This window comes from Simochromis diagramma, unplaced genomic scaffold (genome assembly GCF_900408965.1).
Source record: "Simochromis diagramma unplaced genomic scaffold, fSimDia1.1 OVJJ01000816.1, whole genome shotgun sequence".
NCBI lineage: Eukaryota > Metazoa > Chordata > Actinopteri > Cichliformes > Cichlidae > Simochromis > Simochromis diagramma.
In genome coordinates this window covers 6,964,541-6,988,336 of record NW_024386908.1, presented here as the reverse complement: position 1 = coordinate 6,988,336, position 23,796 = coordinate 6,964,541, and the positions used below count along the sequence as shown (strand labels likewise).

Here is a 23,796-nt window from a genome sequence, read left to right as displayed (position 1 = left end):
AAACAGTAAATATCAGTTCAGTATCACATAATCTCCACGAAGACATGCCAAGTTTTCTGCTTTCAGTTAATAATGCAGTTATTAATGCTGTTTGTTTTAAGCTAGCAAAATCCATTTAAATCCTTCTAAACCTAGGTCCATAGTGCAGTGGTTTACATATTCACCTAATAAGCAAAATAGGCTCCGTTTGATCACAGGAGGAGACACAAATCCCTTTCAGGTTTGCATCAAGAAGGGTATCTGCCAAATCACAAAACGCAACCTGCTGTGCCGACTCTTTGTGAATAAGTGAGCTTTAAATCCATATAAACCTAATGGGTCTGATCAGAAATTATTATACACAATCATTTGTAAAGAGAATCCAGTGGAAAAAAATAGCCGAACAGCTTCAGGCCTCAGTTAGCGGGCCTGTTAAAAGTTCATGACAGCACAATTAGAAGAAGACTGAACAAGCATGGCTTGTTTGGGAGGCTTGCCAGGAGGACACCATAGGCAGCATTGCTTAAGTTTGTAGAGCTCAATCTGAACAACAATCATAAGAATATGAGAACAATGCCCTTTGGACAGATGAGAACAAAACGTACAGAGCCACATTTGGAGAAAAGCACGAACTCATACCAACTGTCAAGCATGGAGGTGGAGGGATTGATGATTTGTGATTTTTGTGCAGCTACAGTACATAATACTGGACACCTTGTAGTTATTGAGTGGACCATGAACTCCTCTGTAAAAAAACAAGTTTCTAGAGAAAAATATTTGGCCGTCTGACAGCTAAAGCTTGGCTTAAACTGCTTAAACTGGGCCTGGGCAACAGGTCAACAATCTCAAGCCCCAGTCAAAGTCCAGACTTCAACATGACTGAAATGCTGTGATGGGACCTTTAGAGAGCTATGCATAAATCAGTGCCTGAAGTAATTTTGTGAAGAACAGTGGGCCAAAATCCCTCCACAACGATGTAAGGGGCTGATAAAGTCATTGTGAAAATGACTGCTTCAAGTTATTACTGCTAAAGGTGGGTCTACAAGCTGTTAAATCCTGGGGCGTAATTAGTTTTGTCACTGATTTACTGTTAAGCTAATAAAGTTCAACCTGCATAATCAGCTGTCCCAAGAAACTAAACTTAGAAATGTTTTAATTAGTGCTGTCAGCGTTAATCTCGTTAAAATGACGTTAAAGCCATAACCGCATAATGCGGAAAATCTCCGTTAGCGGGTTAACGTGGATCACCCCGTGCGTTAACGAGCTAACTGCGCTAACACGTTGACGTCGTGCAGCGTTGCTGCGTTATGAGGTTATGGCGTTAACGTCATTTTAACGAGATTAACACGGACAGCACTAGGTTTAATCAGAACTAGTGTTCACATCAGGATACAATAACAGTGGAAAAGAAATATGTCTTGAAGACTTTCTCTCACTGACAAGTGTTTCAGCCTATACAGCAGTTGTAGTGTCTGTAACCTCTTCACACTTCCTCACCTGCATTCTACAATTCTCTATTAACGTAAACAAAGCTGCTCTTCCCTTCTGAAAGTACATCGAAGATTTTAAAGGGTAAACAAGTGAAGCGTAACTGGATCTGACAAAGTGCTGGTTTTGCCCAAGGAAATGTCACTGTAGTCAAAAAATGATTCCAAAGTAGAACACAAAAAAAAAAACTTGGTTTATCAAACATACCTCTTCAAGGTATCATGGAGGAGCTTGTAGGTAGATTTCAGTTTGGCAGCTTTGGTCTGGCTGATTCTGCCCATTGACAACAACTAAAGAACACAAAAAGAATATTAGTTTAACATCATCATGAAATTAAGAATGAAGAAAGATATCGGAGCTACAACAGCATTTAGACTGTTCGGGCTCAAACCCTCCTGCTAGGGTTTGCCAGCTCAGCTGTCATTATCAGAGAAAATCTGGTTGCACCCAGAGCTGCCTGTTCAAAAGGACAAATTAATAGAATATCACATCCTACAGAAACCTCTTGTCCCCATTCCCCCCAGATTCAATATCCAAAAAGGTAAAACTGCTAGGAAACAGAAAAACAGAACAAAAAACAAAACTTATGACCAGTAAGCAGTTTTCTTTAATATATCTTGTGACAAATTAAGTCCAAGAAGTTGAAAGCTAAATCAATAGATTCCATCTTCAAACATCAAAATAGTCCGAAATGAAACGAAAAAGAAAAAAACTGAGATTAACCACAACAAAGGGCAACCTCCCGATATCCGTAAAAGGATTCATCCCGAGTTGGGGTGAATAAACCTTTATCGCCGCAGCAGATATCAAAAAATCAGAACACTTTATCGAGATCAGTAAGAAAAATCAAACAAACATCAAACAATGGCCAATCTCAAAAGATCAAGAGCATTCACTGAAAATGGCCCATATATGATGATAACTACAAGCAATTGAAGACAATCAATCCTTGAATGATTAATAAAGGTTTAAGATAAAAAAAAAAAAAAATACACAGCTGTGAAACTTTGGAAACCAGCAAAACAAAACACAGCGCAGATGAAGATATCAGGTCAAGAGCACTGCGAAAGGGAAATAATCTGCAAGAGTTGTGAAATTTCTCTCCTCGCAAAGGGAGTTCTGTGTGTGTGTGTGTGTGTGTGTGTGTGTGTGTGTGTGTGTGTGTGTGTGTGTGTGTGTGTGTGTGTGTGTGTGTGTGTGTGTGTATAACGGTGATAGAAACAGAGGACAGGTGTTGTTCCGGGCTTATCTTTAGAGCCAGGTTGGTGGAGAGGAGGGAGTAATGAGGGATAGCCTTGTCTGTATCAAAGAGCTGCAGAACTGAGGATATCTCAGGTCGGACTGTGTAGCAAGTAATCTAACGGCAATGAACACACACAAACGTTCTGATCATATATATACACACACGCACGTGGGTTGATATCTCACCTCGACTACAAACATTAGGGATAGGCGATTATGTTTTCAGATTCATCCTATTAAATTGTTTATCTGGCTATTGTCAAAATTGCTTGAAGTACCCAACCACGTTCCAAGGTCCGAAAGGACAAAGATATGAATGTTGTGAATGATTTAGATTAGGACTCTGGTTAATATGATTTATTACAATGTTGTTTTTTTCTGGTTTTTCTGGTTTTTGGAAGGGGGTGGGGTCAGTCCCAAGGTCATATCAGTGTAACTACAACTGTGGCAGGTGGATCATCCCAAAATACATCTTGAACTACTCTTTAATAATGACTTAATTGCGACATTGAAACTAATTTACTTTAAAAAAGGATCTGACGCTAAATTCTACACAGCCATTTGTGTTGTCAGCAGCACAGATGACACCAGTGATGGAACAAACATCCTGGCTGTAAACTGGGCATTTATCTGAGAGAAGCAGCCTGAAGCGCTTCCAGGCAGACTCTCTAATTCTGGTGCCAAGACTTATCTTGAGCAGCGGAGAGTACTGGAGGCTTTTAAGGGGTGGGTGCATGAGGCTCACATGTGGCAAAGCATCTCTGAAGTGAGGTAGAGACAATTACTGGAAGATATTTACTCAGGCATGAGGATGCACATCCAGTGGCTGTCCATCTTTCCCCCAACCTCTGCACACATAAGCGAGCATGTGATCTGTGCTGCAGAACAGCAGGAAAATGTTCCAGGAATATGAGTGTGTAGTGCAGCAGGTATGTGGAGTGTGTAACAAAAAGACACTGTGGGCTTTAATACTCTGCACCCTCAGGGAGAAAAATAATGACAATAGCTACGAGGCAATGCCATGAATTCCACGACATGATCTCTCGCTCTCTATTTCTACCGTCATCTCCTCATATCGACTGACTGAACTGGAGTGGAGCCTACGGCCAAGCTGGATCTCTTTGTCAGGAGAAGTTTTGTTCAGGAACATTTTCCTTCCTGGAGTGCCAGGTTTTAAACTTATTCTGTAGAAACATGACATCACTTCTGCAGAAGTAAGACATGTAACGAGGCAAAAAATGCTCCAGAATGAGTAAGAAAAAACAACTGCACATTTTGTGGTTATGAATCACATAAGAAATTGAAACCATAGCTATGTCCCAGAAACAAACAATCAGTGCCAAGTTCATGAACCCACAAAAAGAAGCCTCCAAGCATCCAGCCTCATGTAGTCACTGTGAGCCCTACAGAGTTCATGCTAATGGCTTTCATTGCTTAATAATTTCTATAAGATGCTCCAGGAGGGAGGCTCATTCATGAGTAATGTTTGTGATGAAGTATGACTGCAATATTAATTATGACCATACAAAAACCACTGAAAATAACCACAGCACTACTTTTTCATTACATACAAAAGCAAGTGTATTGTTCATTTGCTGATTAAGAAAGGCGTCATGATCTGTTTACATATTTAAATAAACAATATAGACCCATTCATGAATCCATTATTGGCGACTTCATAGCAGTTTTGAAACACAAAAACCATGTGCAAGCTCATGGATGTCTGCAGTTTGGTTAGATTCATTCAGCTCCATTCCTATACATTTATTGTAATAGAGTGACAGACCGCTGTTTTAAGGGCTTCGGTTTTGGAGGTGAACTTCAAATTTGTTTTCTCTAGTGAAATCCTTTTATAAAGAGTTTATAATATAGTGAGTGTTGTGTGTGTCTAGTAAAGTATAACCTAGTTATTGACATGGTCCAATTCTTCACTAGTGAGTGCAAGTGACAGCCCAATACAACTCAACACATCAAACCTCCACGGATAGCAGTTCACTCGCTTTCTTCAGCTGTCAGGAATATAAAACCTAACTCTTAAATCTAATTTCTGCTTTGACACTGTTGAATTATGCACTGGGCATGCAAGCTAATGGTGTTCCACACAAATGCAAGCTTTGTTAGCCCGATAGCTAGCTGTTGTCTGCTTCACCAGATAAATAATAATAAATAAAAAACGAATAAACTATGATTGTGTCTAATAAAAAAGTTTGGTCTCCTCTGTAGATGATAATTTGGTAATATCGTAAATTAGTGCGACTGCTCTTGCGATTTGGTGCTATATAAATACACTTGAATTGTGTGCAGTCATCGTATCAAAGTTTCTAAAGTTTCGCCCTCACTAAGCGATCCAACGCTGTTACCATGGACCAACAAGTCCATGGTAACAGCGACCTGTTACCATGGACAGGGTCGCATTGACAATCCAACACAATGGGCAGCACATTGAACACATTTTATAAGTGGTCAGAAACTTGTAAATAACTCATGAAAGAATAAAGTTACGTTGAAACCAAGCACACCATTGTTTTTCTTGTGACATTACCAATAAGTTTGAAGTGTCACATGGCCCTCTTCCTATTGAAAAAACAAAAGTTGTATCCAAGATGGCCGACTTCTAAATGGCCACCATGGTCACCACCCATCTTGAGGAGTTTGCCCCCTCACATTTACTAATGTGCCACAAACAGGACTTTAATATCACCAACCATTCCCATTTTATTACGGTGTATCCATATAAATGGCCCACCCTGTACACAAAACTGAATAATAAAATGACAATGAAAATGACAATTTCTACTGAATCACTGTATTGCGACACCATCGTTATCATAGGGATGTATTATGGTAGGAGTGTATCTTAAGTTATTCTGTGATCACCACCACTACAGGAGACAAGGTAAAGTTTTCAATGAGAACATAAATACCTAAACATATTGCTGAAGTGCCAGCCAAGGCATTGTTCATTAAACTTAAGCCTTGCAAATTCCTGATTTTGTATTTATAACATTTCTGTTTTCCTTCATTGAAAAACTAGACCTTCTTCCTGATGAATCATTAAGTGGGTCAAATAAAGAGCACCTTCAGTTAATCACATTCACCCTGACTGGAAGTGAAGCTACTTCAGTTAAAAAAAGCTGTTTTGTTCTTAGTAAAATGTTGCACGTGTAACGTGCCTGCTGTTACATAAAACATGCTTTTCATTACCATATTTTCGCCACACTAGAGAAAAAGAATTGAACAGCTATTCCAAACATTTCCTGACATGACACATAAAAGCACTGTGTCAGAAATGCTCCAGACTCATAATCACCAGCAACTGAACACCAAAATAAATAAATAAATAAATAACCGGTAGCAAGGTGGAAACAGAGTACTGGGGAAATCATAGAAATAGTTGTGCAACAATGAAAAACAAGTTTAAACCAAGCGCGCTGTCTGACTTTGAACATTGTGTAGGCAGGGGGACCTGCAGCTATCCAGTCATCGAACAAGCACTCAGGACAGGTACCAACAATTGGCTTTAGTAAGAAACGCTAAATATGAATATGTATTTGAATTTGTGTCCAAGGACAATCCAAAGGGCACCTTTAAGATATGGTTATAGAAGCTCTCTAGTGCCATGTCTTATTTGAACTGAAATGTTTTTCTTCATGTTAATGTAGGTTTGTAGTCTGCAAATGTATTATAGTACAAAAATTAAATCTTATCACGACAGTGTATCAGTACACACTCAATATTCAGAAAATCTCAGCATTCAGGTGAAACTCATTTTATAAAAGTCTCTAATGAATGTTATGCTCAATTTGCAAGATCCCAAGCAGGCTCAGTAGGTGAAAGAAATTGCCAGCTTAAACAAACTGAAACAAACCTTTTCTCTGGTACTAAACCATATATATACAGGAATTGAGTACATCCGGAGACAATTGAGAGACTTTAGCGCAGTGGATGTCATCAAGTGTTTTCAGTAAGGCTTTGGAATCTGAACCAGGTCAACGAGGGGTCTTTAAATGTTAAAAACTGTGGGGAAAAAACAGCATAAAAAAAAAAGAAAGAGAGAAGTGAGTGAATAGTTCCTGTGGACTGAGTCATTCTGCTCTTCGGGGAAATGAGCTGACTTGAGAATATGGCAGGATGGCAGCATGCATGGACTGCAGGCAAAGGACTCTGCCTCTTTCTCTATCTACCAACCACCACCAATCTTTTTTTTTTTTTTTTTTACAGTGCTGTTGATATGGTGTTTTGCATTACGCAATAGTGCTGCCCCTCCCATCCTCTGAAAATCAGCACATTCCCTCTCTCACATCCCTTTCTCTACCTCTCTCTCCCTCCCTCCCTCCCTCCCTCACTTGTCCTGATATTAATGACACAGCTATCTGAGGCAGCGGCAGTTCCCCTGCGCTCTTTCCCTCCTGCAGACTGCACTCATACACATGCACACACTCTCTTACACCAAATAAGATACTGGACACACATCCACACACTTACACAGGACATCTGCAGGCACACACACATGCACACACATACAAAAACACTACTATACACTCCAAGTTCATATCAGAGGCAGACACAGACGCTTTCTCTTCACACACACTTATTTAAAAATCTCACAGAAGAATGAGGACAATTGGACTTTGCGTTTGTGCTGGTCTCCTGCTTACAGGCACCTTATTGCTCAGAATCAGCCAGGCAGCAGACTTTCCTGGTAACTCTCACCAGCGATGGGACTCTAGAGGATCCTACCATTTGGGATTTGAGTCTGGTACTCCCACTTCTTGCCCTGTCAAACTTAGACCTATGGGCCAGTGTGGGAGCTCTGGGGCAGAGGACGGGGAGGACTGCCCTTACCAGATCACTCTGCCTCCCCTCACCATCCAGCTGCCCAAGCAGTTCAGGCTGCTGGAGAAGACGATGAAGGAGCTGCAGAGCCTGAAGGAGGTAGTGAACAAGCTGAAAAGCGGGTGCCAGGAGTGCCGTGGGGCACGGGGCAACGGAGTTTTTGGACACCAGCAGGCAGACCAGATCCCGATTCAGGGGGATGCCGGGGGAAAAGTGACGGGGCAGGAGGTGCAAGGTGGATCCAGCCAAGAGGAGAGGGGAGATGGGATGGTTCCTGGAGCTACTGTGGATGCCGCAAGACCGGGTTCAATTTTTGGGAAACCTGCTCCGAGCCAAAACATGCAGGAGATGCAGGTAAGAGGCAAAGTTAACACTTACAGGAAAAGATATAAGACTGAACCAAGGAATAAATCATTTACCTTACAAATACACTTGGTTGAGCTCAAATTTATCATTTATTCACCTTGATCTAAAATTGTTTTGGTATAGTTCAATACAGTGTGCATTTTCTGCTACATCTGTAGAGCACAGAGGTGTGTACAACATGTGAAATAGTAGCACTGCACCATTTCCTCTGTTTCCTCTGTTCCATTAAAACCCTGCAAATTGTCAGAAAGCCAGATCTTTAGCAGCTTTGTGAAAGTGTTAGGGGACACTGATATGAAGCACGCTTCATGCTTCCAGTCAGATGCGCCCAGCTGGAATGCAAACTGACCAGATGTTAAAAGACACGCAAAGTCCTACCTGGCGCCACTCCGCCAGGGAAAATTTCTGGTACAATAAGCAGGGTGGGAAAATCGGAGTTAGACACCAGCCCAGTGACAGTAAATTTCTGCCGTCTGGTAAGCTTATTGACTCTCACAGCCACTTTGGCAGACAGCCAATCGTAACGCAGACTTTGTTTCCATTCTAAAATTCAAATTGGCTGGTGAAACAATGAAGGAGGCTGGTGACTTTGGTAATCTGCCTGCTTTGTAGTGCGTGCCAAAAATAATTTCCTTCACGCTTGCTCTGGCCTTTCTCAGGTGAAGCTGAATAGGATGTCAGCCAGCCTGCGCAATGCCAGGAACCAAATCTCAGCTCTGCAGGGTCGACTGGAGGGAATCAACCTCCTTAACATGGAGAATGTGCAGGCTATAGTGGACAGGCGGGTGGAGAACATCACCGGAGTGGTCAACAAGCTCAGCTCCAGCTGTACCACCGAATGTCCAGCCCAGACTGGCCCTCAGTGTAAGCTTGCTTTTATTAAGATAATTAATAATAATAATAATATTCTCTACATTGTTATACTTACCCTCCATTCCTTTGGTCCTGTTATTTTTCGTCTGATCTTGTGATCTGCCCTCTCCATCTTCCCAGTGACAAGGGCTTTCAGTTAAAAGAGAATGTGTTTTTCTGTTATGTTTTATTCTGTTATATCTTTGCCATTTCATGTTTCGCCCCCCTTTTCTCTTCTGTTCTTCTCATACATTTTTGTAATCCTTCTGAGCATGATCAAGAGTGCACTTTTAAAATTTTTATTTCCTAAAACAAAGACGTTATTATTGTAATAAAACTCTGTTGGTTAAATAAGTTTAGCAGTTCAGGGTTGCAGGGGGATATATTTTCTGGCATAGGCTGTATTCAATCATTCCTGAGTGGACATTATAATCAACTTCAAAAATAATCAGAGTCAGGGTGTTTACTTTCACCCAACAAGACCTTTCTTCCTGGGAAATGAAAAGTGAAATCTATGTTGCCAGTGTCCTTGTCAACCACACTCACTGGTCTGTTGCAACATGTCTCCTCCATTACTGATATGAAGAATATTATATATTTAGGTGTAGTCTAGATTTGAGAAATGGAATTTTCCATCATCTTAATGCGTACCAAAAGGTTACTGTATTCATTACATTACTGGAGTGGAGTGGCTGGTTCAGAGTAGCCAGTGCACAAATGGACAGAGTGAAATAGCTTCAAGTTGAGCACATACTGCACTGGAGTGAAGCAATAGAACTTGGTTCAAAGTGAGAATTCACTTTAACTCTTACATAACTAACCGAAGTGACCCCTCACTACTCTCCATACGCACAAACTCAAAAAGGGAAGGCAGAAAAAGACCCACACTTGAAAGTAGGAATGCACACATAGTGAAACTCTGGGCCGATACACATCGACAGTGAAATGCTTTAAAGTGTAACAGCATCACGCTATCTTTGAACAATTAGCCAGCATGAAATTGATTCGAGCAAAATAGATGAATATCACTGACACCAGTAGATGCTGTTGTACTTGGAGATATCAGCCAACAAACCAACACTAGCTGATATCGATATTTTGCAGATTAATCTGTGCTTCCCTGCTTGGAAGTTTTATGACCGTTTAAACAAGCCTGCGATATTGTATCTAGAAACAGTGGGGGTTGCAGACTAGCTAAGCAAAACAAATACCCCACTTTACATTGATGTAAAAGCTATTTTGGATGCGAGCACAGTAGAAATGCAGGGCACTTTCAGAAAGCAAATACTATCCAGTACTTCAGTATGAATGTTACACTATATTGGGGCTTTTATGTAGAAAACAGATGTGAGCTTATTTCTAAGCAGATTAGCTGGAACAGTGGTGTGAAGGGAATCCCATCCCTTTCTCTTCTGTTTGCTTCTCCAACTTGCTTCTTTCTTCTTCAAACCTGATCATTTTTCCCCTCCCTTATGCATTTATCCTCAAAGCATCTATACCCTCTCCTCAATTTTCCTCTATTTCATATTTCTTTTTCTATTGCCCTACCTCTTACTGTCTCCCCCTCTTTAATTCTCTTTCCTAGTCCCTTCTCTCTGCTTCCCTCCCTGCCTCCTTCTGGAGGTCATGCTCTTGGATGCTCATTACTGCATAAAAAGACAAGCGCTCATTATCTCTTGCCAATACCACAAGTAATAATGAAGGCGGCTTTCCTGACACTACAGTAGTCACGGATGGCACCCAGGGTCAGTAGCACTTGTCTTTGTACATCTATCTGCTTTGTTCAGGTCAAGAACTGGATAAGCATCCGACTTCAGCTCAGGAAACCGTGCCTAATGGTGTCTGAATTCCATCCAAATGTAGCAGAAAAGAAACAGCTGCTGTTACTGAGGAAAGCGACCAATACGTTGTGTTAGGGTGTTTCACAAGATCACTCAAATTAGAAATCGCGATAAAAAGTTACTCCAAAAGTTGCTAAATGAACATCTTTTAGAATTTTTCTTGTCTTAAAACTTTAGAACCAGATGCTGATCATGTTCCTCTGCGAGCTCCTAATGGGCAGAGTAAAACAGACTTTCACTGATAAGAGTTTCCTGGTTATTTACCACAATGTCAAAAGTGTTTAGTGAAGCAAAAAAATAAACTATCTAGCATTTTAACTAAAGCTACATAAGGCATTTCTGGCAGGTTAAAAAAAAATTGCTGTAGGCCTTTTACACAAACTACACTGACAAATTTTAAAAAATGCCAACTTTGTGAGGACCGTAACCATCATTTAACCCAATGTAGAATTGAAATTTCACCATTAATAGGGAGTAAAACTACATTTGTCAAGATGCTGTTATCACTCAAAGTGCTCTAAGCGTTCATTTTCGCTCATTTTGCCAATTTCCATTTTTGCAACGAGCACTGATCTTCACTTTCACTCCTGCAGGAAGCATAGAAATTCATGTCCCTGTTCAGCTACATTAACTCAATCATACAAAATGAGAATAGATGTTCAGTCCTCCATCAAGAACTGCTCGTTTGGAAATTTGGTGTCGGGCAACTTCATAAGGGAAGCACAGTTTTTTTAGTTTCTTTCCATCAAAACTGAAGTAGTATAAGCAGTAGTATGCTATCGCTTTCGATACACATTTCCTCAGTTGACATGAGGCATACTTCTTGATAATAATTGTCTTCCTATGAAAATCTCTTGTGTGGTCTGAAGTCAAACAGGCAAAGCGCCAAGAGTCAAATCAGTCTGTCAAAATGTCATCTATAAAAAGCATGTCAGTCAATATGCCGTGGGACTCATCAGCCTATGTCAGTCGACTTGCCAGTCAAACAAGTGAGTAAGAAAGAAGAAGAATGGGGAAACTTTGCTCTGGTAAAATTGTTTGAACTTTCCCCTCAGAGCAAAACAACATATGAGTCATGTTCCAGTGCTTTGTCTGACTTCTCACTGCTGTGGGATTTGCGGGGAAAAGTCATGACATAGGCTAAAATTGCTGCTTCGATGAGTTTACAGGGCCTTCGTTGTCAAGGTTAGAATAGTAATGTGGGTACCAGTCAGGCTTTTACCTCACGCTGTTTCTCTGCGGTCCACAAACAACAACTCAGAAATGAGTACATCCCCTAGCGGGCTTTGTCCTTTTACTGTAAACATACACTGTTTTGGGATCATTTTCAGAAATGACACATATCACTTTCCTTGTCCCAGACCAATTAGCTATTAATTTTCCTCAACAGTCACATAGACAGCCCATCAGCCAAGAGTTTTTCAGGAACGAGTAAGTGGCTGATATTAGAGTTATTTAGGTCAGGCACATTGCCAGAGGTACTGAGATGGAGATCACTCTTGTCTGTCTCGGGACACTGACTGCCCAGTCAGATAGATGGGGACAAATAGAAAAGAAGATGTAAAGTGGCGACACTGCAGTCAGACGCTGAAAGTGAGTGTGACACTGAAAGAATTTACGGGTCAATTCTTTTGTTGCCAAATGCCGACCGAGCTGTTAAGGTGACAAGGATACATTTCAACCTTGCGATCGACTCCCATATGGAGTGATTTACCATCTGCAGCTATTTTGCACTTGAAGCATTCAAGTGTAATGTTGTCAGAAAACGAAGTTGCTTATTTAGTGAGCAAAATAAATGTTTGTGCTCCATCTGCTAGTTCAGTTCCTTTTAAAATAGAAATACAACTATCCACAGCAACATGCATTTTTCATTCTACAAACACTATTCACTCCCTACACCTGTTTTCCTTCCTATACCAGTACTACTGCTGGGGTATGAGCACCGCCTACCCCAGCACTATTATAATCTACTGCACCTCTAGAGAGATTAAGGACTATGAGAACATTGTATCATCAATGGAGCGCATCTAACACTCAAAAGGAGTCCAACATGCTGCCTGCCCAGTGTCAGGACAATTTAGACCCAAGGTGCCAGTGTGCATGGAGGCGTATGGCTCTCTAATCCAGTTTTACACTTTCCCACGTTTTAACAAGACTGTTCCATTCACTTCCAAAATCCTAACTGACAGGAGTCTTTGGACCTTGGTTTTGGATTGATTCGGTAGCCTGCAATGCGACACAAGGGATGGGAGGAAAAGGTAGACGAATAAGTGGCCAGGTAAAAAAAAAGTGCTCAGAATGCATTGAAGGTATACAAAATGGACCTGTGTTATAGCACGTGGGGAGATTAGAGGAATTTATCCCCTGGCAGAGGTTGTTTTTTCAATGGTTCTAAATACTATATTTCAGATAAGCATGGGTATATTGTGAAATACATATTTCACAATCAGCTTGTTTTTAATGTTATTTTATACATAATAAATGGTTAGGGGAAGATGTCTGACAGGCAAAAAGAATGTGGTGAAGGGGTGTTTTTGTGTTTGAATGCATTCCTCTTAAATGAAGGCAGGGATGAGAAATTCCACACTGGATTTCCTACTAACCTATCTCATTTTCTTTTCTCCAGCCTTCCTCAGCCTCAGGGCCTGTTTCTATTACTGTCTCAGGGAACAATGCCAGACCAAAGTGAAAATATTACCGAATATCATCCAGTAACATCTGCTTATAACTACTCTCCCTTCTCTTTCTCACTGCCACCCATGCAGTCATCTTAGCCCCTCGGGACTGTTCAGACTACAATGTGCTGGAAGTGAGGAGGAACGGTATATATCGTGTGACACCTGACGCTCGCAATGGGACGTTTGAGGTATTCTGTGACATGGAGTCCTTCGGAGGTGGCTGGACTGTGATACAGCAACGCCTCAATGGGTCCGTCAGCTTCAACCGCACCTGGGCTGAGTATAAGAAAGGCTTTGGGAACCTCAGGTTAGTTATTTTCTTTACCCCTCCTCCCCCACAATTGGGCATTCCTCTGATAATTTACGACAAAGCATGCTCAGCATATCCAGGATATCTTTTCCTTATCTTGCTTCACTTATTCAAACATCAGCAATCAGCCTAAGTAGTCACGCAACGGTGGTTATGAACTGCATAAGTAAACCCAGAGCTTTCCAATATATGAACGCATTCACTCAAATTAGTGTTTAGATGTGTATATACTACAGTGGTTGCCTTATTCTTTCACCTGGAGGCCTAGATGTCTGAGAGCCATGTTCCCCAACAATATATTAAGGCTAATAGAACAATAAAATGGTTTCAAAATGGCCTGCAGCGAAGGAAAAAGAAAGTGAAGGAACAACGTTGCTTTTAAGAATCTAGATTTATTACTGAGGTTCATCGAGTAAAGAAAAAGATCATAGATGCCTAGATCCTTTTGAAAAACCTTTAGGCCCTCTTACTATCTGTGCACCAAGGTCTAAGCGATCCTCCAGGAATGGTGATCCTATTTTCCAAGGATCTGATTGGTCAGTAGATGGTGATTTCATACATGTGGACCTCTTATCTTGACCATAACCTGTTGTGGAGCAGGTTAGGTCTGCAGCACAAGTTACCATGGTGATAGTAAGACTCAAACTGCTTTTGTAATACTGAAAACACAGGGTTAAACTCGAAGTTACCAGACGTTAAGCCCAAAAACTGCTTCTTAGTACAGGAATCTGTCCAGTTATTGTTTACAGTCTGAATCTGAATGTGTATAAACCTTTTAAAAAGCCAATAAAAGGCTTAATCCATATACTTTTCCCATAGAAATAGCATTAGCTGTCAGAAGCAACAGATAAAAGAAACAAAAACATCCCCTTTTGAAAGACATTCTTAGAATAACAAAATGTGCCACGCATCATGTGTATCAGTGAAGCCTTAAGCTAGTGAGAGCAAGGTTCTTTGTTCACAGAGAAGCTTCAAAGTTTACGCTGCCGGCTTGCAACCAAACTCCTTACATAATGTATCTGGTTGCAAATGCAACGACTGACACTGAAAACTCTTTTTAATGTCATGTGACATAGTGACATTAAGCAGGTCCAGCCAAGGTTGGACAACTTTTTTAATTAGCATGCATTGTTATATGTCAAGCCTGTATCATTTTAAGTCAGCACTACACACTACTGCATTAAGTCAAACTCAACTATTTTCTGGACCCTCATTACACTAGAGCCTACCACATGTTCATCTAACTAGCTGCAAGCTATACATTTTGAAAGAATACACAAAAACAAGCAGTTTGTTCAATGTATTTATTTTTTGTCTTGCTAGTAGGAAATTGTTCATCTATACTGTTCTTTTACCAGTGAATTAGAGCTCATTTAATGTCATGTGCTACAGAATACTTTTACCAAAACCTGAGAGAGTCTAATCCCTCAGTACTTAGGAGCTAATGATGCACACCTGTTCTCTATATCACTGTTTGTTCAACACCTGTTTTCATTATCAGTGATTGATTATCATGCATAAAACTAAGGGGAAGTATAGAGATATTTTAAAAAGATCAGAACTTTTTCCTGTGTGTTTTGGTCTTTGGTCCACATGATAACACTGTGAGAGTCTGCCATATTTGTAGTGCTGTTGTATGTACAGGAAGGACTGTTATACCCAAAGTATTCAAAGTGGAAAACCCAAGTGCTGCATTCCATCATGCATTGTGTTGAAGTAAAAGAGACAGAATAAAGAAACAAAAGAAAGCAGAACACTAAATAAACTGCCACAAAGTATTTAGATTCATCAACTTGAGGAATTACACTCTGTTCAATGCACTTATCAGAAATATGCACGTTATTAGTCACTTATCTAACCGATGTTGATCTATTCTGCTCTAACTGTGTGACAGCATTGATGTAACAAGACAGAGAAAATGAGGCAAATATTATCAGAAGCCATTTTTCCATTTTGTTATTGGGCTCGCTATTTAGCTTTCTACATAAAACTCCTTATACAGGGAGTAGAGAGTAGTGAATGATCACAAGTACAAAAACAACATTTTTGGCTCATAAGGCCAACAAGAGTTTATGGCTTTGAGGTCAGGGTAATGCTGCCTGTTGGTTTGGCATGCTCTTAAACCCCATTCATTTCATTTTTATCTTTTTGTGCAGACTTATTTACTTAGCAAATGAAGGAGAAAAGGCACCATTTTCAAAAGAAGACTCAAGTTACATGTGGACTAGGCCTTAGGGAAATGATGACCACAGTAGATGATCTGACCCCATTTCAACTGATCATAAAGTTGCAGATATAAAACAACCTTCTAAGCATGTCTGAATATCCAGCATTAAACTCCCACTAAAAGAATGTCTCCTCTCCTCCTCTCCTGTTTTCCTCTATTGGAGTACACATGCATTTTGCTAAAAAAAAACAAACAAACTATTGAAATTCTAACATAGTATGTGAGCTTTATATATATATATCAGCATACCTCATTTTGTTCCTTTCTATCCTGCAGAGGTGAGTTCTGGCTGGGCAATGACCATATCCATTTGCTGACAAAAGCAAAAGATATGATTCTGCATATCGAGCTAGAGGACTTTGAGGGTGTCCGGGAGTATGCAAAGTATGATCAGTTCTATGTGGCCAATGAGTACCTACGCTACCGTCTGTCTGTCAGTGGATACAGGTACAGGGTTCACTTCTGCACATGCAATATTTCTTATTCGCAGTTGCTGCTAGAACACCTTAAACTGGAACAGCACACCTTATATATCAATGTCTCATTACAGTGGGACGGCTGGGAACGCCCTCAGTTTCAACAAGCACTTCAACCACGACCAGAAGTTCTTCTCCACACCCGACCGCGACAACGACATGTACCCCTCTGGGAACTGCGGCGGCTACTACAGCTCCGGCTGGTGGTTTGACGCCTGCATGTCTGCCAACCTCAACGGGAAGTACTATCACAAGAGATACAAGGGAGTCAGGAACGGGATCTTCTGGGGAACGTGGCACAACATGTCGACCGAGTACTACCCCACCAACTACAGGCAGGCTTTTAAAACTGTCAAAATGATGATACGGCCCAAGAACTATGGTCCTTAAAAGGACAGGTAAATATTGGTGAGTGCAGTCATGCAGGCAAAGACAAAGAAAATGGAAGAGCAAGTACATAAGGACTCATACACACATACACTCACTAGTAGTCATGCATTTACACATTTACACATGCGTACGTGTGCACATAGGACTATAAGTAGTTTGGTGCATTAATGATAACAATAATTGTGAAAAATTTAAGTGTGCTATTACTTTTCCACTCTAGTGAGTGTGGCCTTCAAAATGTTGGATTAAAATGATGATAATAAAGGACAATGGACTATGAACAATGATGGACTAATAAAATTCTTTTTTTTTTTTTTTTTAAAAAAAAAAAAAAAAAACAAACCTCCCATGCAGTGTAGGCCAGCCTCCTACGTGGGCCATAACATTAAATTGAGGGTTACCAGAAGAGATTTTTTCACTGGTCTTTGACATTTTTTTTTTTCTCTTTCTGTCCTGCTGCCTCCTGCCATAAACCCAGCATAGAAACACAGCACAGCACATACTAGTAGTAAAAACTAATGAGCTATCACTTTCTCTGCTGTAAATGATTTTGTAATTAACAGCAGCCACCCAAGTGAGGTATACGAGAGCTGATGATACAGTTTTGAGTGGGTCCGATAATCATTACGAAAGACTTCAAGCTGGAGAGTCAAACTGTTAGAAAAATTACAGTCAGTAATAAATGTATAGCTTTACTTGGCCCTTCTCTGGCATTTATCTCACTGCTCTCGGGCAGCTTGCCGATTTATCATTACCCCATACCACAGAAGACATCCCGGTATAAATACGCAGCATCCAATAAATTTCTATTGAGTCATGTATGTGTGTGCATTCTGCATTATTGATGTTTTACTAGATTCTTCTTGAGAGCAGCCACGAAGCAGGACATTGCAGTGAGGAAAAAAAAAAGTGTTTCCAAGCTTTGGATGCACCGAATTACTGCACACTTCTCTATGCCATAATCTGTAAAATCTTCTTCTTGTACAATACTGCTATCTAATGTTAGGAAACTGTATAGCACCATTTATTTCATTTTATACACACTGTAAATGGGAAGGATTGGGGAAAGAAATGCTTCACTATGAGGATGTGTACAGTATTTATTTTACTTTGAGAGGTATGATAGCTTTTATATGATACAATGGTCATGCAGTACAGAGTCTAATGATTGATGACATTTGAGTAATGACAAGGACTAGGCATAATTGTGATCATTCATAGTAAATATCTGCGTAAAATTGGAATTCTTTGTGTGTATCAGATTGATCTTTTCTATCATTCATATTCAGCTGTTGTGCCAATAGATATGCAATTTTTATATTGGGGGAAAAAATTAAATTAATATTCCATGGCTGTGTTGCACATTTCAATGTTCGGTCGGTTTAAAATCCTTTTCATGCCTGCTCCACTTGTGTACTGGAATTGCCTTTCAAACGAATGTATACAAAAAATGTATACAAGTTTCGCATGAGTGTCTTTGAAAGTGTCTGCCGTCTAGTGTCCGAGGCTGAATGAGGCTTGTAAAAATGCAGGATGAGGTGCTGCATGCCCATAACAAATGGGTTTATGAGGTGTTGAACCAATAAAGCCACTAAATAAAAGGCAGATTTCATATTGGCTTCGCAGAAGATGATAAAACTGTGGGACTGTGACTTTACTGTCTGTTTACTGTCTGTGATGATAAAGTTAATAAAAGTGTTGTGCTCATTCACAGGATGACTCCTAAATATTCACTTTTTTTCACACTTAATGTTTATGACAAACACTTTAACGCACATTATGTATGTGCAATACTTTGTTATCAGAAATTAAACTGCAAAAGAATGGAGGAAATAATAGTCCTGAACATTAGCCTTGTGCAAATACATGCATCTATATCATATCTGATACTATTTTCTTTTCTTTTGAGTCATGGCAGTTAAATCTGCCACTATAACTATCAAATAGGGATGTTTGTCTTTCTGAAAACAATTTAAAAATGCCATTCACAAAATAACAACATAACAATGCACATGATTGTTACCTCATCTAAACACTGGGAGGCAGGACCAGCAGAGACCACAATGGAGGCTGAGGGCTGCTTTTCTGGGAGTGAAGCATCGGGTGCAACGGCCACTAGAGGGGTGTCCTCCTCCATTCCCTTATCCTCATCTTGCTCTTCCACTTCAACTTCTGCACTCTGAGGCCTGCATTCTGTCTCCTCCTGGGATGGATTCACTAGTGATTGGATCAAAACATAATAATATTTAGGACAGAAACACACTAAACAAACATTAGTATCCTACAGGCTGCGTGGGACAGGAATCCGAAAATATGTAAATATTTGTTACACCAAAGTCCTGGCACACAGTTTCAACATTTAATGGCCTTCCCTATGCTTGCTTACCAATAAATAAAACATAAGACTAAAAGTGGGCAGCACAGCGGTGCAGTGGCTAGCACTGTTGTCTCACAGTAAAAAGGTCCTGAGTTTGACTCCACTATATGGGCGGGGCCTTTCTGTGTGGATTATATATGTTTTCACCCCGTGTTTGCGTGAGTTCTCTCCGGGTACTCCGACTTCCTTCCACAGTTCAAAGACATGCAATTAGCGGGGGTTAGGTTAATTGGTAATTCTAAATTGCCCGTAGGTGAGAATGATTGTCTATCTGTGTGTTAGCCCTGCGACACACTGGCGACCTGTCCAGGGTGTACCCCGCCTCTTGCCCTATGATAGCTGGCATCGGCTCCAGCCCCACCGCGACTCCGAGAAGGATCAGCGGAAGAGGATGGATGGATGATTAGAAGTTTTGTATGTGCAGAACACACCGAATTAGACATGCAAAAGCCTGCTTTTATTCTGAAGGATTACGCTTCCGCCGGTGAACACCGGAAATCAAAATCAATAAATATTCTTTTTAAAAGTAGATCCCACAAAGTAATTCGTTAGCACAGTCCTAAACATATTCAGAAAATTTTAAGATCATGTATATTATTAGACCTGTAAACGTCACACAGAAAGAGTACTTTCTTACTTTGCGTAAAACGCAAAAAGACCAAATTATGACAGCTTATCGGCTGTAACTGGTGCTAAGCGGCTCCAGCTTAATTTCTGCTTCTAAATTCTGTTAAGGCACACGAGAAGGCCAAAAACAAAATGGGCTAATGTGATACAAAAAGGTGTATACAACATAACAATACAGCATAAGTGTACAGCAAGTGTGTTGTTCATTTAAAGCATGCAGAAACTTACTTATTAGCCAGTTTACTTGCTGTGTCCGGTTTTTTGGTGTTTGTTAGATAAACAAGGAAACACATTCCTTACTGTTATATCTCTGGAGTCTTCGCAGGCCTTTAAAAAAATGTTTTTTTAAAAAAAAATAATAATTTCACAGCCAATCTCAGCAAAACACAATCACCGACTTTTCACTTTCGTGGTGTGTTGTGGTTACCATAACAACGACGCTATACGTCCACCTTAATATAAGGAGAAAGCCTTGAATTATTTCACCTTCACTGAAAAGTAATGCGCAAACTATGGTTATTTTTTCTACTTATCTACCGTTTTCTCCTGTTTTGTTAATACACAAAAATCCCAACGGACTTCATTCAATCCGAGAATTAAAAACAAAAAACAAAACTCATTTTACACTTGCAGCGCATGTCCTGCAGATGGCGTTAAATTACAGGTTAATTAAGCTTTTTTTTTTCTTTTTTTCTTTTTTTAATCTCTAGCGCTTTATCGTCATGTGTAATAAAATTGGCTCCATGGAACAACATCAGTGGCCAGCTGGCTGAACACCCTGAACTGGTGAGTGTTGAAAACCTTAAAATGATATCCAGGGTGAAAGATGGCAGACATTCAAAGTCATTGTTCTCCTGTGTTGTTGAAAAATTTTTCCCACAGTGGACTGTGGGAGGTGGCATGACCCATAACTTATTCCCGGCAACAGCTGCTGAGATGTGTTGTCTCAGCAGTATATGTATGTGTGTGTGCATGCTGGTATGTGATCCGTTCAAGATGTCCCATTAGGAAAGGATGTGATATTACTAGAAAAGTTGTGAGTTTACTAGCACCAGGAAAGACAAACCGTATTGGACTTAATTTCTTTAGGGCTTGGCAATCCTCAAACATTTGTTATTTGTTGAATTTTATTTTACTCTTACTTGGCATGTCCAATATGTCTATTGGCTACACACACACACACACACCACAAAAAAACAAAAACCAACTCATCTTCTAAGTGTGAGTTCTTTTTTTTTTTTTGCAGTCATGTGCATTCGCAATGCCGTGTGTGCACCCAGTGGAGATGCAGATTCATACATCAAAGCCCTGACAACACACACATATACTTTATTAGGTAAATGTTGCTAGTAGGGTTGGACATAATTTTGCTTTCAAATTCAATGCTGGAAACATTCCTTTAGAGATTTTAGTCCATATTCACATGATAGCATTATGTACATGCTGCAGATTTGTGGGCTACATATCCATAATGCTAATCTCTCAAATCTCAAAGGTGCTCTATTTGATTGAGATCTGGTGACTGTGGAGACCATTCGAGTACAGCGAACTTATTGTCATGTTCAAGGCCCCAGTTTAAAAATCATCTGAGTGTCAGACAGACAGCAGGAATACAAAAGAGGACCCAAAAGCAGACTCAATAGACTGTTTCTTTCTTATTAGCAACACTTCATTGAACACAGGGATCACTGTAGTTAAAGCAGGGCAGTGAGAGGTTTTACAGGTGTGTGATCCACTATGAGGCAGTGATGAGTCATGTCTGCACACAATATTTGCAAAGAGGAGCGATGAATGATTGTTTACTTGGGGTCGCGGAGAGCTGGGTTTCCTAAGGGTGGTGTGGTTTTCCAGGTGAGTGTCAGAGTGTGACTGAATGAGTGAAACAAGATGTCCAACATTTCCTTTTCTTTCTCAAACTGATGGGGTGTAGTGGTGAGCAGGAGGGCAGGCAGGTGAGGTATCTTACCTTTTCTTTTTGCTCCCGACAGCCGAGGAGGAGTGAGCAGCAGAAGCCAGCAGGTGAGTGCTTGAGAGTTATCCAGTAGGCAAGGAAGACCAGTGTCAGAGGAAATCAGGAGAATGATTGAAGAGTGTGACTGTTGATCCAAGGCCAAAGATGACACCATCAGCTAAAAGTCTGCCAGAATGTTGAGAACTGAGCTGGTCCTAAAGTACAGCCTGGCTGATTGCCATCCTATCAAGCTCAAAGTAGTCTGTGCAATCTCCTCTGATCTCTGGCAGTCAAATGGGATTTTCAGCCAGAGAACTGCTGCTCAGTGGCTATTTCCTTTTTTTCCAGACCATTCTCTGTAAACCCTAGAGAGGTAATTGACAGTAGATCAGCAGTTTTTGAAATCCTCAGACCAGCATCTGGCACCAACAACCATTCCACATTCAAAATCACTTAAATCAGCTTTCTTCCCGATTCTGATGCTCAGTTTGAAATTCAGCAGGTTGTCTTGAGCATATCCAAACACACTGAGTTGCTGCCATGTGACAGAGCTGATTAAATATCTGGTATAACACGCAGTTGAACAGGCCTAACTCATGAAGCAGCCCATAAGTGTTGGTTAGTGAATGCACACAAACAGAAGCTGCCCCTTCAAATGTGCAGTAATACTTACATTCAGATATGTACTAGACTTTTCACTGGCATCAATACAGCAACAAATTTGCCTGTTACTCATTTCCACATGATGGTCCCACCAACTGATAGAAAGTTGGTTATTCAAAGGTTTTTTTTGTCTTCAAAGTCATCAGCTAAAATGAGATCTTTCCAGTTTGTGACATTTATTTATTTTCTGCTACAGATATAACAAAACAGGGGAAAGGATCAGTGACAACAGCATAGCCCATATAAGTAAAAAGCTGGAGAATGGAAGGATAATAACACCCGCACCCCCTTAAAGAACAAAATTCATTTTTTAGCTTACTTGCTAAGCAAACATGTCAATAACTTAATAACCACCCCCTCGTTAAATCTAAATAAATCTTCTAGTACTTTGGAATAAACGTGTTTGACACAGTCACATTTCCAAATTAACCCTGAAAAGCTTCCAACAGTCTGGATATGTTATCTCTCCAGTCCTGGCAGGATTTAGTTTATTTTGGTATTTAAAAAAAAAAATGTCCCTAGGTACACCATATTTGGGTAAATAAAACATGACCCTAAAATAATCTGTTCTCGGGTGAATAAATCAGGATTGCCATGTATTGTGGAAATTTGTGCATAAAGCTGACATTTCTTTAGTTGTTGAGCTAGTCAGTGCTTTACATTGGGGTGGGGGGGCTCCTTTGACTTTGTTCATATTTTGCTGATGTAACTAACATTTCAAGTGTCAAAATATGCTGACTACATATGTTATAAAAGTCTATTCCACCATGTCTTCTCATCAACCTAACCATAATTGCTGGCTGAGGATTTATGAGTTAGATTTTTTTTCACCACAGTTCAAAGTAACTCCTGTAAAGTTCGACAATCTACAACAGATGTTGATGATGCATGTTGTGTCAGGCAACACGGGGGACTTAGCAAGGCAGAAACAAGGATTACACACTACGTGCAAGTGATCAAGATCGGATTATGGATATCGATGCTAGTCTTGTGTGAAGGAAAATAAACATCCACCTTATTAAGATGTGAAATACTCAAACAAAATCTACGCTGACAGCAAATCCGAGCACAGTCGGGGTGCCGGGGGTATTTCCTTCTCCTCTCTTGCGTTTTGTAAAACAGGTGAAAAACCAATGTTACCGTGGGTGTCGCGCAACGTGCATGCGTGTCCCATCTGTGTTTGTTTGCTCCAGGGCTCACGTACAAATCAGGTCATAGGAAAAAGTGACTTTTATGCAACATGCAGACTCCAGACCCCTGTTTTATTGCAGTACTGTAGTCACAACAAATGCAACTTGGGGATTTGGTGTAATCTTACAAAACCCTTCACCACCACAACCCTCGCTTTCCCTGTTGGAAAACAGCTTCTAAATAACTTAATTAACACACACACACACACACACACACACAGACTCAACGTGTGTTGTCTGTACATTTAGTGTGCTGCTAGCTTTTTCTTGTCCAATAACCTTGTAGACGAGAACAGACGGTGA

At 40.3% G+C, this 23,796-nt stretch overlaps 2 protein-coding genes across 7 annotated transcripts in view; one reads left to right on the top strand and one right to left on the bottom strand.

The window, feature by feature from the left end:
* The window catches only part of ccdc146 (coiled-coil domain containing 146), an 85,840-nt gene that overhangs the window by 37,129 nt on the left and 24,915 nt on the right, over positions 1 to 23,796 (bottom strand). Inside the window, exons 1-3 of one of the 6 annotated variants that reach the window (XM_040035330.1) lie at positions 21,656 to 21,999; positions 18,709 to 18,902; positions 1,675 to 1,757 (exon numbers count right to left, since the gene is read on the bottom strand). In XM_040035330.1, the coding sequence (XP_039891264.1) occupies positions 1,675 to 1,757; positions 18,709 to 18,902; positions 21,656 to 21,815 (437 nt within the window). In that variant the 5' untranslated portion in view covers positions 21,816 to 21,999. Of the gene's footprint in view, positions 1 to 1,674; positions 1,758 to 18,708; positions 18,903 to 19,071; positions 19,433 to 19,917; positions 20,197 to 21,655; positions 22,000 to 23,796 lie in introns of those variants that run through there. The other 5 variants (XM_040035329.1, XM_040035332.1, XM_040035331.1 and 2 more) reach the window with 5 other exon arrangements.
* On the top strand, positions 7,076 to 18,396 carry fgl2a (fibrinogen-like 2a). The gene is made up of 5 exons (XM_040035336.1): positions 7,076 to 7,899; positions 8,571 to 8,775; positions 13,370 to 13,589; positions 16,096 to 16,266; positions 16,370 to 18,396. The coding sequence occupies exons 1-5, from the start codon at positions 7,324 to 7,326 to the stop codon at positions 16,683 to 16,685; spliced, it is 1,488 nt and encodes a 495-aa protein (XP_039891270.1). The 5' UTR covers positions 7,076 to 7,323; the 3' UTR covers positions 16,686 to 18,396.